Below are 16,247 nucleotides of genomic sequence, written 5' to 3' on the forward strand. Positions count from 1 at the left end.
TAAAGTCATCCGTTGACTCAATAAAATGTGCCATTCCAACAGCCGAATAAGCACTCGACAATATATTCTCAGAACACCAAAGTTGCGAACAATTTCTGAATGCCGCAAAACTTTGCGAAGGTAAGACCCCAGATCCATTCTGTGTGGCGTGGCGCCGTCTCTGACGTCGGTTTGCTACTTTTATCCGTATCAACAGATACGAAGAAAAATCCTAATGGACGCGTTAGGTACCCGATAAATATGACTGGGACTCGACAGAATGGTAAGACTTTAAGCGGCACCTGTCGAAGTTTACACCAGTATCCCGAGATCATGTCCAGGGACGTGATCTTGAAGTAGGTTTTTGCGGATTGCCACTAGAGCAGTTAACTAGTACCTGATCCGTCAGATGAACTAGCCCCAACTACCGTTATCCATGTACAATATAGAAATTTATGTGAAGAAATATAGAGAAGTTTTAAGTTGTCGAGTAAAAATAAACAGTGGAGATTTTCCCTGACTCTGCGATTCAAGCAAAATCTCGGGGGCTACTGACATAGGCATCCCCAATGGGTCTGCCAAAGATAGTACCTGTGATTTACTGAAGGCCCACTACTCGAAGAATAAGAAGGTTCGGAAGCCCAAGATATTGTTAAGGAAAGCTAGAGTTGTAATAGGAAGCATTATTTGTAATCTTGCGGGATGAGTTAGAAACTTTCCCGGACTCTGTAACTTGTACACTACGAATCCCTCGACTCCACCTCCTATATAAGGGGGAGTCGAGGGACAAAGAAAGTATCGAATCATTGTCTCTCAAACCCTAGTTTTCATAATCGTCGAGTACTTTTCGGCTGAAACCTTCGAGATCTACTTGCCCTCTACTTCCAACTAAACCCTAGTCTACAACTGTAGGCATTGACAAGTTAATACCTTGTCAGCAGGCCCTCCTGGTCAAGTGAGCGACGGAAACGGACCTGCAGGGAGTTTTGGTGTAGCGCTTCAGCAACCAAGATAGCTTGGTTGTCACAAATGGCAAACAACAAAGGAAAGGACTCCATGAGGGGACCCCTCCCGCACCACCAGTCCATCCAGAAGTTAGTTCTAGCACCGTTTCGCACCTCGTGCTTTGCGCCTACTTTGAACAGATGCATGATTTTATGGAGACTTTTCCAAAAAGGAGATCCTCTTTGGCCTTATCCCGAAAACAGGTATGAGGCGTCGACATACTTGGCACGAATGATACGAGCCCAAATCGTGTCCTCCTCTTGGTAGAGCCTCCAAATCCATTTCAAAAGCAGCGCAAGGTTCATCTTCTTGGTATTGAACAATCCCAAGCCTCCAGCTTCTTTGGGTCTGCAAACAGTTGGCCAGTTAATAAGATGATACTTTATTTTTGGTTACGCCCCTTCCCAGAAGAACTTGGATCGATGAGAGTCGAACCTCGCATGAATCCCATCATGGAGAAGGAACAAACCCATCACAAACATTAGCAGGTTATCTAAGCAAGCATTGGAGAGAATGAGTCGCCCCCCTAGGACATCAGTCTACCCAACCATGGTTCAATCTTAATGGCGAGTTTTCGTACCAAGAATAGCCACTGTTCAAAGGTCAATTTTCTGTCAGATATTGGAAGCCCCAGGTATGTGAAAGGGAAGGTACCGAGCTTGCAGTTCAGCTTGTAATCATTATACTCCCTTCACCCCATAAAATATGTCAGAAATTTATCTAAATTTGAAATTCAGCTAAACTTTCGATACTTCATGATACAGAGGGAGTATTTCTGCTGCTCTGGCGTTCCCAATGGTGCGAATGATGCGTGTGTCGGGTAAAGATCCATGTGCTAGACTGCTAGTCCTACTACTGTATAATTAGCCTACTGCTCCTGGGTGCCCGCGCGTGTGTATCAATCAGATTTGAATTTGTTTCCTCAACCGAATATCCATTCGATCTTGTCGACCGCCCAGTCGATGAGCTCCGCGAGGTCGCCGCCGACGCTCATGTCCGTCTCGGCCTCGAACGGGTACGGCGCCTCCGGCGACGTCGCCTCCAGCAGCCGGTCCATGGGTATCGCCGGCCTTGACCGCTCCAGAGGCTTCAGAGGCCGGAAGTACTGGGCCGGGTCAGGGCAGTACTCCTGAAACAAGCGCGACACTTTTAGCCCGACTCATTACTAGGCCGGACATAACGGGAGTAATCTAGCCCATCTCCTTATCAACCCCAAAACTGGCCTACCTGATCGGCGTGCATTTTCCTGACGAAGGTTTTGAAGGCCCGGTACTTGTTCCCGGTCAGGAGTTCGTCCGTGAGCCGGAGGTACGTCAGCGCGGCGATCCGGCGCACCGGGCCGCCGCCGCCGCCGCCAAGGTCGACGCCGTTTGGCCGCGCGTTCTTCAGCATCTGGTTGTACGCCCGCCGGTCGTACCTGGGCAGCGCGTTCTCGCACGCCACCTCGATCCCCTCCCTCCACCCGGCGCTCAGCACCTGCACGCGCCGCCGGCAAATAGTTAGAGCAATCTATAAGCATCGATCCATGAACGGAGAGCGACGAAGCGGGTACCTGCTGCACGATCTCCTCCGGGGCGCTCATGGCCTCCTCGGGCTGCTCCGAGTTCCTCATCTCCGCGCAGGTGAAGTTGAGCACGGCGCCGTCGTGCCGCGCCAGCATGCGCGCGACCGGCGCGTACCCGTCGCGCCCGCCCAGGTTGTAGTACCCGGCGGTCAGCTCCGCGGCGTGGCTCGGGTGCCTGTACCACCAGTGTATGCCAGACACCTGCAGATCAAATCCGCGTCATCGAGTCGTCGTCACCGATCACCGCCTCAACAATTTCTCGCTTGCTGCATCGTGAGCGTGACACGGCGTACCTTGGCGGCGAGCTTGACCTTGCAGCCCAGGAAGATCCTGTTCGCTTCGTCCAGGATCCTGTCCCCGTGCTCGATCAGCTTGCTCGAGTACCATGTGAGGAAGAACCTCCCCTTCTCGGTGAGGTAAGTCGCGCCGGCGCCGTCCGCCGCGAAGAACCGCGTGTCGTCCGGGGCGTCGTTGTACTCTCCGGCGTCGTCGGGAAGCTCCCACTCCGGGCGCCCGGCATCCGTTGCCGCCGCTCTGAAATCTTCCTCCAGGTACTTGTCGTAACACTGCAGCAATGTTGTTTCAGCAACTTGAACAAGCAGGGTACTAGTAGTAGTACTTGTTCTGAATTTCTTCCGGAACTACTGTACTACTAGCTAATGTCTGACAAAAGTTGACCGGGGACAAGAGTGAAACTCGCCGTACTTGGAACTGTCCGATGCCAGGGAACGCCCACCCCTGGCTCTCAGGGTAGGATGGGTACCTCAGCTCGCCGGCAGGGCCAAGCCCGACCTCGATGTCCACGATCAGGCCAGATTCCAAGAAGTCGGCCATGTTCTCTCTGAAGCTCTTCATGAAATCGGCGTACAGCTGCCATTGCAGCGGTTCACATAAACAAACAAACCAGTCGATTAATTTGTCTTCGATGCAGTGATCATCGTCCGATTTCAAGAGAGGAGCCTGGAGCTAGCCGCACGGTACCTGGATGGCAGTTCTGCCGTGGAACAGAGGCCGGTGGTCCACCCCGATGGTGAGGTACTCCTGGTTCCTGGCACCGCCGGGGCTCGTGTAGTACACGTCCGGGTCCGCCTGGCCGACGGCGCGCACCCACTCCGGTATCGGAATGTTCACGGCGTCGCCGATGTTGCCGCCGCACGCGTGGAAGGACATGATGACCTGCAGCTTCAGGCCTTCCTCCTGCACCAGCCGGAACAGCTCCCTGTACCCGCGCCAGTCGTACCGAGCCGGCCCGGCGCCCTCCACGATGCCCCACCACACGTCCGTCATCACGCCGTCGACGCCGGCCTCGCGCAGCCGCCGCAGCTGCGCCCTCAGCCCCTCCGCGTCCTCCACCTCGTTCTCAGCGGTGATCACCTCCAGCTGTTAATACAGTGTCAATCTAAATCAAGTAGACCAAGGCTCGGAAGAAGACCACTTGAATTTGCTTCGGTTCGTACGGGTAGCATGACGAAGACCGGGACGTAGTTGGCTAGCATCTTCTCCTCGTCGGCGTCCAACGGAGTAGGCTTCGCCAGCAACGAGACAAGAACTCAGATTCAGTAAGTGTCCCAAGAAACACTATTTTTGTGCTAGGGTGCAGATACCACACATGTAACGATGTACCTGTGGTTGCGGCACAGCAGAAGTCTGCGCGCTCTCGGCGGCCACAGCTCGGAGAGGAGGAGCAGACGCCACCGTCCTCCCGGCGATCGTCGGTGGAAGAAGGGAAGGAGATGCCGCCCTTCTCCGGCAGCTTCCCCACCATGGCTGTAACTTGACTAACTGCGATGACGGTGAGGTCGCGAGCATGGCGTGCATGCAGTTCTTGAGCTTTTGCTACCTGTTACTGCTCCGATTTTGCTTTACCCGGGCAATCTCGGGTGTCCTGTGTATGTAAGGGGCCGTCGCCGTTGTTGCCATGGCATCCGCGTGATACACGAATGTGCTCCTTAATTTCTGGCGATGTGCAGCCATTGGAAGATACTGCCCGGACCTGCCTGCCGGTGCCCATGAAGGTGTGGTTCGCATGAGCTGTGTGTGTTTTGTGCGTGTGTACCTGTGGTTTTCAAATGGTGTCATTTTCTTCTGTATGCGCCTTTGTCTGTAGTTTCGTTATTTCGTGGCACTGTGCAGTGATAGATCTAGCAACGTTGTAGATTCAACATCTGGGCACACTCAAATTTAGAGGCCAGGAAGAAAAGACGAGCCGATTCTTCCATTCTTCTTTTGCAATACCGAAATTCTTGATAACATAAATTTAGATAAGAAACGTCCAGAAGTTGGTGCTACATCGCGACCCTGGTCTGAAACGTCAGATCGCACACATAGAAAGATACAAAAAGACATCTATAGCTCCACCTTCCGCAACTCGTCGTTTCTCCGTATCTTTGGTGAAAAAATCGTAAAATGAATAGATCAATACAAACTAGCCTAGATTCACATATTTTGAAGAGAACATCCTTGATAAGAGGTTGCCTATGAAGGTTGTCAGTGAAGAGTCTCAGCGCAAAAAGAACGAAACATGAGAACCACATGCTAACAAAAATAAACTTAACATCAACATCACCACTACCATTGCCAACCTCGTTTGAAGCAATTATGCGACAAGTCGACAACTTGCTAGCTTTAGGGTCATCAACATGCAGGACCAAAACACCGGGAGGCTACTTTGTTGGTCGCGTTGGCCATAATGTCGCGACAACCCCAATAGAACAAGGATATGGTCACGATATTTTATCCTATGTGATGTTTTATTTACCGTCGAGTAATCCCTACCAAATATATTCAAACCTATCGTAGGAGTGACTAAAAATTTATCTCATGAAGAAGCAAGCCTAGATTACTTGGTCGGGTGAGTGGTTGTACAATCTACCATACAAGTTAAACTTAGTTTAGACGTGAATTTGGGATGGTATAAATCATTGTGGAGTTTCCCTCTACCTCCTTTGTTAAAACATCGTATCTCGACTGTTAGCCCAAGTGCGATGACTTGAGGCAAAAGAGGAACCACATCCCTAACACTTCAATATGAGGTCTTTTTACCAATAAATAGTTTAGTTCACAATTTTTAAAAATATTGCTCTCTCTATGTAATAACATTTTTAGGAAAATCAAAATATAATTCATTTTCAGGGAAATTAATTTGAACAATCGATCTGACTTTATTAATTAATTAAAGAGAATCCAGTTCATCAAATTGTTGAACTAAAAGCGACCAATAAAGAATAAGGACAAACTTTAAATTCAAATCAAATTCTTCAAGTCAACATACATTGTTCTCCATGGTGCACACGGTAAAGAACGTGCTCAAGACCATACATGCACAACCTCTAAGACTTGGAATAGTGCATGTTCCACCTACCACCACTAGTAATCAGGCACGTGCAATGCACGTATCCGCCAATGATTTTTGAATTAAACATAGTGAAAAGAAAAAAAATAGAAGCTATTGTTTATAATACATTTATCCCAATTTTTTCAAAGGGAAAGCAGATTGGAGATATTTCTGCATTGGCCCTTCCTAGAAAAACTATAAGATAAGAAGAGATTGTTATGAGCAAAAGTAATGCATGGTCATCTAAACATATGTGGCAACCTCTAATGCATAGCCATAGACCACCTGCAATAACTGGAGCCTTGCAATGGCTATCCGAAAATAAAAATCAGAACATGAAACACTTCAAATTTCAGCCGTCTGAAATTCCTGCCAAATTTCTAGGCTAAATAAGTCTAGGTACTACTGTGCCAGTCAGTAATCGTGAAGCCAAACATTTGCAAGATATAATGATGCTACTTTCGTGAGGTTACGTTAAATTTGAGATTCGAATGAAGTTTCAATATAACAATAACCTAAAGGAAATTATTTGCATAAAGAACACAGATTTAGATGATTTTTAAGAAAAAAATCGTTCAAAATCAGGCATATACAAATATTTTTCTTCACATGATTCATGTCTTTATCTTTTGTTAAAAATATCTTACAGCTCCCGGCAGTAGCGTTCTTTTCAATCTTGAGCTTCGTTTTCCTTGTACTTGGGCAGGCATGATATCTGCAATGAACACAATATTTTTTGATTAGCATAACTCAATTTGGTACGACACAAAATTTAAGAGTAATATCGTCTAAGGTTAACATATCCTATTTTGGAAAAAAAAATATCGCAAAATTTCAGAAAAAACGCATATTGCATAATATTTGACAAATAATATAGGCATCATATAATTGAAGGACTTACTTGCTCCAGTAATACTCTCGCACTCTCACTATTGCCGCATCAGCATCAAAGTGTGAATCTCATCCTATGTGAGAGATTTAGCTGATGAATAGGTTCTGAGACTTCAAGTTCAGGGAAGATCATCCTATCTCATGTGAGAACCACATGAGGAACTCAAGATTAAACCACCGAGCCAGAAGCGGAGCAGGACCATGGAACTGCTACATGCATCTGGACAACATCAAACATGTCCTTATTATTTAATTGCAAGCATCGAACATGTCCTTATTCAGCACTCTCCTAACCATAATAAGGGAGCTCAAGATAAAATTGTTGGCTTATAATTTCTCAAATTGAACTATTATGCCAAGCTTACACGGGAGACATGTAAATGAAACAAGATAGAAACATGAACATCATGTTCGACCTAGCTATTGACTTGAGAGAAGGTGGCATGTTAAGAAAAAAGGAAACAAGGTACAATAAATAAAAGAATGTTGCTCACATTTACTGATTGTACCTGTAGTCAAATGTAGAGAAGATATAATGAAGAGCATTCACTGATAAATCCCCAGTGGCATTTTCTCTTACAGAAGTATATGCTAAGTGGTCATGTTGAACCTGTAAGTCAAGACATTCTCGGAAAAAAACCCTGTAAGTCAACACGTGGTAAAAAGGTGAAAGGGAAACAACAATCTGGATAAATCTGAAAAAAAATTCTGAACTTTGTTGTCATAATTTAGAAGTTCAAATACAGGACAAGTACCTCATTAATTTCTAGCACAGCCTCTCGCGTACCCCTCTCGCATCGCTCCTCCTGGCGACCGGGAGGGGCAAACCCTAGCCGCCGCCGCCCCGTCCGCCCTCCCCCCTCTCTCCCTCCTCGTCGCCCCTCGAGGTGCTGCCGGCCAAAGGCCGCGGCGCCGGTGAAGGGGGCGGCGGGGATTTGGCCCTCGGCTGCGGTCCCCGGCGCCAAGCACAACCGCATGGAGGAAGGTGGCCAGGCTGGGCTTGCCGGGGCTGAGGCCGCTTCCCGGCGACGCTCTCCACCCCCGACGCGTCTCCCCCTTGGTCGGCGACTCCGGCAGCCGCTCCTCCGTCCGTGGCGGCGGGTGGCTCTCGGGATCTGGCGGCTTAGTGGCGGCGGGCTTCGGTGCTAGAGGGGCTGCTGGTGGTGGTCTCGGCGGGGGCCCTGGACGCCGGAGCGGCGGCTCCGGATGGTGGCAGCGGTGCCGTCTTCTTCGCGGCGAGCGGTGGCCCGTGGCCCTGGCCGTGTGGGCGGCAGGGTGGCGGTGAGATCTAGTCCGGGGTGTCATGGCGGCCGGTGAAAACCGAGCCTCGACCTCGGTCTTGGCGGATGATGGCGGCGTCGGGCGACGTCGTTACCTTGTCGAAGGCGTCATCTTTGCCCGTCTTGGCACTACACTCGGCGGGTTCGGGATGCGCGGCTGCCGGTGAAAACCGTGCTCCGACCTCGGTTGGCGGATGATGGCGACGTGTCACGCCGCTACCTTCTTGAAGGCATCGTCGTCGCAGTCTGCGGTCTCTCACTCGTGCTGCTCCGGGGGAAACCCTAGGTCCGGGTCTCCCGGATCAGACGATGGCGGCGCGCTCTGCGTCGTTCTACCTCTTGGGGCATCGTTTTTGGAGCAGCTGCTGGATGTTGGCGGATGTTGGTGGAGTGGATGGTGGAGCCGTCTGGCGTCATGGTGGCATCGACGGCAGGTCTTGCAAGGTTAATGCGATTATCTCTCTTGAAGATGGAGTCGAGGAAGACGGCGGAAGCAACTCCTGTGGCGTGGGCGTTGGCGTGCGCTGAGAGTCTGCTTGACTGGATGTGCTTCTCACCTGCTATTGGGCGGTTTGGGAAGGCATTTAGTTTGGATGATGTGAGTTGGTGTATTGTCACCCTATACATCCCACTGTAGGTATAGTTAGGTTGCTTCGAGAGTGATCTTTTGTATTGTTTTTGTAAGGCTTCATGAATAATCTAATAAAAAGCCGTGTGCATCCTCTGGATGCAGAAGCTGGGGCGATTTTTCCCCCTTTTCGAAAAAAAAGGACAAGTGGACTCGAGCAAAACTGCAGTCTTTTCTTCTATTGGAACCTTAACATCAACTTTCTGCCCACCGGGTGTTGTGGCTGAGCTTGTGGAAGAGAAAAACTTGTAAGTGGGGCACGATCAGATTCTACAAAGTTATACAGCTCCAGGATATGGTGAAAGAAAAGCTTCATGTCAAAGTTTCTTCTAAATTAACACAAACCGAGCATAAATCAATTATCTGATTCAAACATGAATACACCATTTAGAAGCAACTTCACGAAGCATGATAATTCGGATTTTGGGGTTTTGTTAATTAATCTACCATCATGGATCATTATGTGTACTTTGTGCAGTAGCTAAGTTCCTACAGGAAGATGTACGAAAATATAGTAATACAAGGGAAGGGATGCAGAACTAACAATTTCCGGTGATTCTCCAGTATCATTCTTGGACACCCCAGCGGACTGGGCATCTCGTCAGCATCCCTCATAGTTGGACGTATTCCTCTAACACGCCACATACCTTTAGAACAAGTAGCTGCTAAGAAAATTACATGATCTAACAGACAAATTGAACCTGCAAATGCCCAAATGAATCTAGACGTATCAACTGTCGATACAGACGGTTGAATTCCGTACCAGCTGCGTGATGTGTTGGCCGAGCTTTTTGTAGGTGTCGCCATTGCGGTCCTCACGGAGGCAAACGCTGGCAGCATCTCTCATGCAGTCATCGATCGTGGAGGCGTCCAGGCTACGGTCAGATCCCGCCACAGGAGTAGGGCGTGGATCACACAAGTACGATGAAGTATCCTAGCCGCGATGCTACAGTGACAGAAGATTGAATTGGTGCATGGGAAACAAAAGAGAACATCAACGGAATCATGCAATAGCAATGAACTGGACCGTGGCTCAGAATTGATGGAGATCGAGATGGCGGAGGAGCGTCGGCTGAATTGGGGAAGGAGACGCTGATGCCCGCGGAGTGGACGTCGAGCGCGGCGGCAATCAACGTGGTCGTCATCCGTGAATCCGCGCGCACCTCTTGCTGGCAGGATCGTCCCGGGCGACGCCTGAGAAGAGCGGCGGCGCGATCGTGGGCACACGGCGGCGAATGCGGCGAGCGCAGCGGCATCGGCCAGAATTGCGGAAGTCGGGCGTGGGTGTTGGCGATCCAGGGGTGGCGAGATCGCGCGGGGCTTTGGCGTGGGCCGTTGACCGTCCGTCGGATGGAAGGTAACGTGAATTTTGGGTGGGGAGAACGGGTGAATTTAGATCGTTAGATCAACTTGGATATACGGTTCAGATTTTATTTTCCTACACAAGTTTGTGCCTTTATAAGTAGTAGAGATAGAGATAGAGATAGAGATAAAGATAGAGATAGAGAGTAGAGATGATAAAAATGTTGGATTGTTCAATGCGACGTGGCCAAAATCATATCCTTTTTTAAGGAAAACTGCCAAAAAATAAAACACCATGATTGCCTTTTTTTTTTATAGCTGAAATACCATGATTACCAGCTGTCCCTCGTATAGTCTGTGCTTTCTAAGGCCCAGAAGCCCTTCTAAGCTAACAAATGGTCAATAAAGCAGTACCATTCGTATAACTTTAGGCCCATTACGCGCAGACCCAACTGTCCGTACTCGTTAACCTCGTGCTCCAACACCAGCACCTCGCTCGATCCTTATCTCGGCGCCGGAGCCCACGACCGCTTCCCCTGTCTCCTCCCCCGAAATTTCCCCCAAATCCCGACGCGACACCCAAACCCTAGCCACCGTCGCCGGCCCGCTCCGTCGCCATGGCGTCCCCGGAGGGCGCCAACTGGGTCTTCGACTGCCCCCTCATGGACGACCTTGCTGCCGCCGACTTCACCGCGCCGCCCGCAGGAGGCTTCTACTGGGCCCCGCCGATGCAGCCGCAGATGCACACCCAGGCCCCGGCCGTCTCCGCCACCCCGCCTCCCAACCACTGGTAAGTAATTGTGGGTTCTCGCCTCCTCGGGCTCGATCGCGCTTACCAGCCGCTGGGCTCGATGGTTACTTATACATCCCCTGTCCTGATTTGATGCTGCGGTGTCTGTATGTTGTCACCTGTAGCGTAAACTGACTTGAGTTATAGCATAACTGTTGTTATTAGGCGTGTGGCTGTAGATTGGTAAAGCCTATGTGGATCATGGAGTTGAAAATCGCATGCATGTCAGAACCTATAGAACTAGTTCCATGCGGGAGTGTAATTATTTGCCTGTTAGGAGTGTTTGCTGGTTCTGTCAGTGGTATTATGTTAGAGGAGATGCATTTTTTTTACTTGAATGTTAAACGTTTTTTTTAAAATATTTTAAATGGGTCTTTGTTGAAAGGTGCATATACTAAATAAGCATAGAATGCATACACAATTTCATGCTTATTCTGGATTACCAAGGGGAGAGATCCAATGAACTAGTTACTTTAGAGGCCAATACGTGTTCCATTCATATTTCAAAGATATCCATATCCTTATAAGAGAGGTATACACAGTTACACACTCAAAGGAATACCATGAGCACAACTGTCTCCACACTCATACGCCAAGAACCCTGAATCGAGAAACAAAAGTACTATCAGGCCCCTGAATGTCGCATGCCGCCTTGGTGCCTTTCTTTGCTGCTGGAGCAACTACCGGAAGAAGAGGAGACGAAGAACCTTCTTACCCAAGTCCGGGGTGGCTCCCTCACTGTTCTTGAGATTTATGTGCCTCGGATGTGGCTCGCCCATGTAGAATCAGTCTCCTTTGTGGCATAGTTGTTGGGGCCGGGTGGCGAACCCGCTGTCAAGCTCCAGATCTGCCGCCATCACTAGACGACATCGAAGGAAAGAAGCAGATCTGCCATCCATCTTCTGCACACCCAGCATAGATCTGGCTTCCTTCCAGCATCTGTTGATGCTTCCTCCATGCACGACCACTGCCGTTTCATACTGCTTTACAGCCTCCCAGGCTCCATAGTGGCCCTCCGAGTGCGCGACATGGTGACGGCTGAGTTGGAGGACGAAGTTCCATATCAAGGATGAAACCGCCGCCACACCACCCCCTTCGGAAACTAGCTCCTAAATCCATCGTTGTTGGGGGCTGACCCAAAGCACCTTTACTTGCCGCCACGTCGTTGGACAGCCAGAACCGTAAGCTACTAGTCCCTAACCTACAGTGATACAGCTCCATGTGGCTGATCTGGCCAGATCGACAAGCACGAGACCCTGGGTGGATAGGACTCTCCTGGGACGATGCTGGAAAACATGTCGCCTCTCTGATCGCTCTTTCTACAAAGAGAAAAGGAGAAAAGAGAGAAAAGATTTTGCCCCCTGAAATGAAAAAAGTTGACATGATCGTTGGCAAAATTTAGGGATCCAAGGGATTAAGTTGAATTTATGTTGAGTATAAAGATGATGTTATCAGTTTTATATGGCTGGTATTTTTATTTTATCATTGATCCAACTTTCCAGATCAAAATTATGTAAAATAACTCGTGTTATATCATTATATGCTATTTTTAGTTGGATAGCCCATTTTTTCCTATTAACTGGTGTATCAAGGATCAGAAAATGGGTGGAAAGAGGGCTGCTTTGCTGAACCGTGTGTTGCGATCCCAGCATGAAGTCGAGCACGGTCCATTTTAGAAATTATTCATGATTGCGCTTTCGGGCATGACTTCTCTTCGATTTGTGATAGTTCTCTGTGTTGTCATGTTGCTGCATTAAAGAGGCGACTCTTGTCATGTTGCTGATGTATCAAGGATCAGAAAATGGGGGAAAGAGGGCTGTTTTTTTGTCCCATTTGCTGTGATCCCAGCATGAAGTCGAGCATGGTCCATTTTAGAAATTATTCATGATTGCAGTTTCGGGCATGACTTCTCTTCGATTTATGATAGTTCTCTGTGTTGTCAACTTGTCATGGTGCCGCATTAAAGAGGTGACTCTTGTGGTGTTCAATGCAAACTCTTTTCTGTCACTCCAATAATTCACCTGATGTATGCTGTCTGTTTTAAATTTGCGCGTCTTATTATACTGCCCTTGCTAGCTAATTTGGCAAGCATACTATTTTCCAATATATTGTGATTTTGACATTCTTAACTCCAAGTTTACTCTCACAAGTGCTGCGTTTTACATTGCCATGATAGACTATATTTCCCTTATTATGGCGATTTTACAACATTAACTACAATTTTACTTATTTACCAGTGCCGAAATCAATAGCCCTATTTCTGTGGACTGGGACCATGCCAAAGGACAGCCAACAAATAAACGGTTTGTTTCTGTTTCTGCTTGTTCCCCATTTCTGTTGAAATTTTTAAACTTAGCATGGAATTACGGCAGTCCTAGGTCAGAATCTGGTGCTCAACCCAGCTCCAAAGCATGCAGGGAGAAAGCGAGAAGGGACAAGCTAAACGAGAGGTATGTCTCTGCCAGCAAATGCATTTTGTAACGTTCTTAGAATTGTTTTGTTGCATCATTTTATCTGTTAGTTAACTGGAGTTTATGGTCTTGTATCGTTAGGTTCTTGGAATTGGGTGCTGTCTTGGATCCAGGGAAAACACCTAAAATCGACAAGTGTGCTATATTGAATGATGCTATTCGTGCGGTGACTGAGCTACGTAGTGAAGCAGAGAAGCTGAAGGATTCAAACGAGTCTCTCCAAGAGAAGATCAAAGAGCTGAAGGTTTGTACTATTCTGGGTTCTATCTTTGGCACTTCTGTTTCATCATATACATAAATTGTTCTGATATTCGCACAAGATTTTTTTAACCTGCTTAAATGGCCTATGAGCTACTTTTTGTTGATTCGGTAGGCATGTACGCCTCAAGCAAGCCATTAACTCTTAAAGCCGCTCTATATTTTTTGTATAAATTTCTTTGTTTAAATTAATTGTTATTGAGAGATACATTTGTTCATCCAACAAACAAATTGATTCTTCAGATCCTTCGATTTTGCAGGCTGAGAAGAATGAGCTGCGGGATGAGAAGCAAAAGCTGAAGGCAGAGAAAGAGAGCCTGGAGCAGCAGATCAAGTTCATGAATGCCCGTCAGAGCCTCGTACCACACCTACCGCACCCTTCGGTTATCCCAGCGGCTGCATTTGCTGCTCCCCAAGGGCAAGTGCCAGGGCAGAAGCTGATGATGCCTGTCATTGGCTACCATGGATTTCCCATGTGGCAATTCATGCCACCTTCTGATGTTGATACCTCCGATGATCCCAAGTCGTGCCCTCCTGTTGCATAAGCCAGCTAAGATCATTTGCCTCATCTATCTTGTGGGGAAGGGGGGCGAAACTGCCTTCCATTCAGGTCTATTTTGGTCGTCAGTGTTACTATGTAGTTAAACCCAGAACAGAACTCGAGCCTCTTCGTTGCATCGTTTGGTGGCATGTCATCATGTGACACCGTTGTACATTGTTAGTATAGTAAATAAATACCACCCGTTGAATGAAATGGTCATCAGACGTTGCAGAATTATTGTCTCTCCTTCCTTGTTTGCCAAGTCGCCTGTCATTCTGCATAATATAACATAACTAGCTAAATGCTCGTGCGTTGCCACGAGTTAAAAAAATAGACCTGCATGTATTTATAAAGAGATCTGTAATTGACATGCTGCTATTGGTTATTCTTTTTGGACCTGAGCTTTTCTCTCGAGAAAACGCAATGATATTATGTTTCTTTTCATTGCATAGAAGAAGAGTACAAGCCTCCTAGGAGGGGAGGGACATGGATACAATTACAGGAATTAGTGCACATCCCAGGTGGTTGGGATGATCTCCGGCTTTCGCCCAGTTTTTTTTGGACCTGAGTTGCCCTCACGATTCTTTCATGTGAAAACTGAAAACGAATGCTGGAGCCAGGATGGATGCATCCAATCTATGCAGAGGTACGAATACAACGTGATTGTCCTCTCTTAGCAAGACGTGCCGTCCACTGATCTCTCTTAGCAAGACGTGCCGTCCACTGATCTTATACTATTGGTTTACCTTTCTCTGCAGTATTAATGTAGAATCGACAACTGTTTTTTTTACCTCTTTGCAACTTCCTGCCAGTTTCATCCTCTTTTGATGTCAGTTTCGATCGACAATAATTTTGTTTCACTGAAAAGATTGAGACGTAACACACAATTCATCTGAGACATATTTTGGATAACATAGGCACCAAAGCAGATTAGGACAAACGGAAACGCAGTACAATATCAAATTTCTCGCAAAAACTGTGGAGTATATACCATATTACGAGGACTTCTTTCAAAATGGAGTTACAAAGTATCCATACACCAAATATACAAGGAATTAACAATGGAAATAAATAAAGTTTATAAACAAGAAAAAAGACAGCCTTTGGTACAAAGAATAGTTAACCACGCCTCGAAACAAATACTCAGATGCACACAACGGTAGTAATCGCACTACACGTTGGCAGAAATCGTCCGTTTGTTGCTTGATTTACGCAGCAATGGCCAGAAGGGCAGCGAACGCCAGCCCGGCCACGGCCGCCGACGTCCGCTGATACCGCGGCGCTGATGACTTGGGCACAGAGGCGCCTGGGGCGCCCGCCGGCGCGGTCCTGGCGTCAGAGTAGACGTCGGCGGGTGGGGAGGGAAGCGGGGCCGAAGAAGGAGCAGCGCCAGGCGCCGCCGCTGCTTCTATTGCGGCAGCGGTGGTAGCGTCGTAGGCCACGGTGGTGATCTTGACGTGCATGGTGCCGTTGCTGCAGTGGCGAGGAATGCCGCAGATGAAGTAGCGGGTGCCGGCCTCGGTCAGCTCGAAGGTGGTGTCGCCGCCGGAGTGGGTGGAGATGGGGCTGCCGGTGGCGCAGCTAGCGTAGTCCGCCTTGGTGACCTCCAGCACGTTGTGGTACACTTCGTACTTGAATTCTGTCAAATTAAATTGAAATTGATGCACGTAGTGTGTTACCCTATCATTGAGAAGAAACCATGTAGACCATAGGAATGTTATACGGGGATGGAAGGATTACCTATGTTGTCGCCAACCATGAAGGTCTTGCCGGCGGTCCACTTGCCGTAGTTGACGTACGTGTCCCAGCCGGTGGAGCCGTCGACCGTGTAGTTCTTCGCCAGCGCCGTGGTGGCCAATGCGGCGACCGCCATGACGGCGAGCAATGCTCCTGAACTGGCCTTCATATTTCCCCCTCGTACGTAGAAACCGAAAGGATGCGAAGGGGATGATCGTTAAGTGTTTGGTTCTGTGATGGTCTGATGAACGATATTGCTACAACCAGGCTAGGTGGGGTTATATATACCGGCGCTAGAACGATCAAATACTTTCTCGTCCTTATACTTTTTCTATTGAAAAATGGTTTATGGCCTGCCATGAAACATGATATGGGCAGCTAGGTATGCTGCGCGTTCAGTTGTCAATCTTGGAATCGAAATGAATAATTATACATAGCACCTGGTTGATTTTGGAGCCGCGTTAGGA

The 16,247-nt window shown here is 48.2% G+C and overlaps 3 protein-coding genes across 3 annotated transcripts; 1 reads left to right on the forward strand and 2 right to left on the reverse strand.

The window, feature by feature from the left end:
• Window positions 1-1,690: 1,690 nt before the first annotated feature.
• On the reverse strand, window positions 1,691-4,546 carry LOC127333211 (beta-amylase). The gene is made up of 8 exons (XM_051359553.2): window positions 4,172-4,546; window positions 4,006-4,074; window positions 3,530-3,928; window positions 3,254-3,418; window positions 2,842-3,114; window positions 2,537-2,749; window positions 2,212-2,460; window positions 1,691-2,113 (listed from the first exon to the last, which is right to left on the reverse strand). The coding sequence occupies exons 1-8, from the start codon at window positions 4,364-4,366 to the stop codon at window positions 1,907-1,909; spliced, it is 1,770 nt and encodes a 589-aa protein (XP_051215513.1). The 5' UTR covers window positions 4,367-4,546; the 3' UTR covers window positions 1,691-1,906.
• A 5,921-nt stretch (window positions 4,547-10,467) lies between these two features.
• On the forward strand, window positions 10,468-14,280 carry LOC127333212 (transcription factor ILR3). Its single transcript, XM_051359554.2, has 5 exons — window positions 10,468-10,773; window positions 13,011-13,076; window positions 13,146-13,223; window positions 13,326-13,488; window positions 13,763-14,280. Exons 1-5 carry the CDS (start codon window positions 10,601-10,603, stop codon window positions 14,045-14,047), a joined length of 765 nt encoding a protein of 254 aa, XP_051215514.1. The 5' UTR covers window positions 10,468-10,600; the 3' UTR covers window positions 14,048-14,280.
• A 726-nt stretch (window positions 14,281-15,006) lies between these two features.
• LOC127333213 (blue copper protein) lies at window positions 15,007-16,025 on the reverse strand. The gene is made up of 2 exons (XM_051359555.2): window positions 15,784-16,025; window positions 15,007-15,682 (listed from the first exon to the last, which is right to left on the reverse strand). Exons 1-2 carry the CDS (start codon window positions 15,947-15,949, stop codon window positions 15,252-15,254), a joined length of 597 nt encoding a protein of 198 aa, XP_051215515.1. The 5' UTR covers window positions 15,950-16,025; the 3' UTR covers window positions 15,007-15,251.
• Window positions 16,026-16,247: the final 222 nt, after the last annotated feature.

This window comes from Lolium perenne, chromosome 2, assembly GCF_019359855.2.
Source record: "Lolium perenne isolate Kyuss_39 chromosome 2, Kyuss_2.0, whole genome shotgun sequence".
NCBI lineage: Eukaryota > Viridiplantae > Streptophyta > Magnoliopsida > Poales > Poaceae > Lolium > Lolium perenne.

What these genes read in the sequence shown, in the direction of transcription:
- LOC127333211 (XM_051359553.2), bottom strand. Translation starts at nt 4,366, where the DNA reads ATGCACGCCATGCTCGCGACCTCACCGTCATCGCAGTTAGTCAAGTTA. An exon ending in CTGGCATCGGACAGTTCCAA is followed by an intron (nt 3,115 to 3,253) that starts GTACGGCGAGTT and finishes ACATTGCTGCAG; the next exon opens with TGTTACGACAAGTACCTGGA. An exon ending in AGGTCAAGCTCGCCGCCAAG is followed by an intron (nt 2,750 to 2,841) that starts GTACGCCGTGTC and finishes TTTGATCTGCAG; the next exon opens with GTGTCTGGCATACACTGGTG.
- LOC127333212 (XM_051359554.2), top strand. Translation starts at nt 10,601, where the DNA reads ATGGCGTCCCCGGAGGGCGCCAACTGGGTCTTCGACTGCCCCCTCATG. An exon ending in AGGGACAAGCTAAACGAGAG is followed by an intron (nt 13,224 to 13,325) that starts GTATGTCTCTGC and finishes TTGTATCGTTAG; the next exon opens with GTTCTTGGAATTGGGTGCTG. An exon ending in AGAAGATCAAAGAGCTGAAG is followed by an intron (nt 13,489 to 13,762) that starts GTTTGTACTATT and finishes TCGATTTTGCAG; the next exon opens with GCTGAGAAGAATGAGCTGCG.
- LOC127333213 (XM_051359555.2), bottom strand. Translation starts at nt 15,949, where the DNA reads ATGAAGGCCAGTTCAGGAGCATTGCTCGCCGTCATGGCGGTCGCCGCA. An exon ending in CATGGTTGGCGACAACATAG is followed by an intron (nt 15,683 to 15,783) that starts GTAATCCTTCCA and finishes TTAATTTGACAG; the next exon opens with AATTCAAGTACGAAGTGTAC.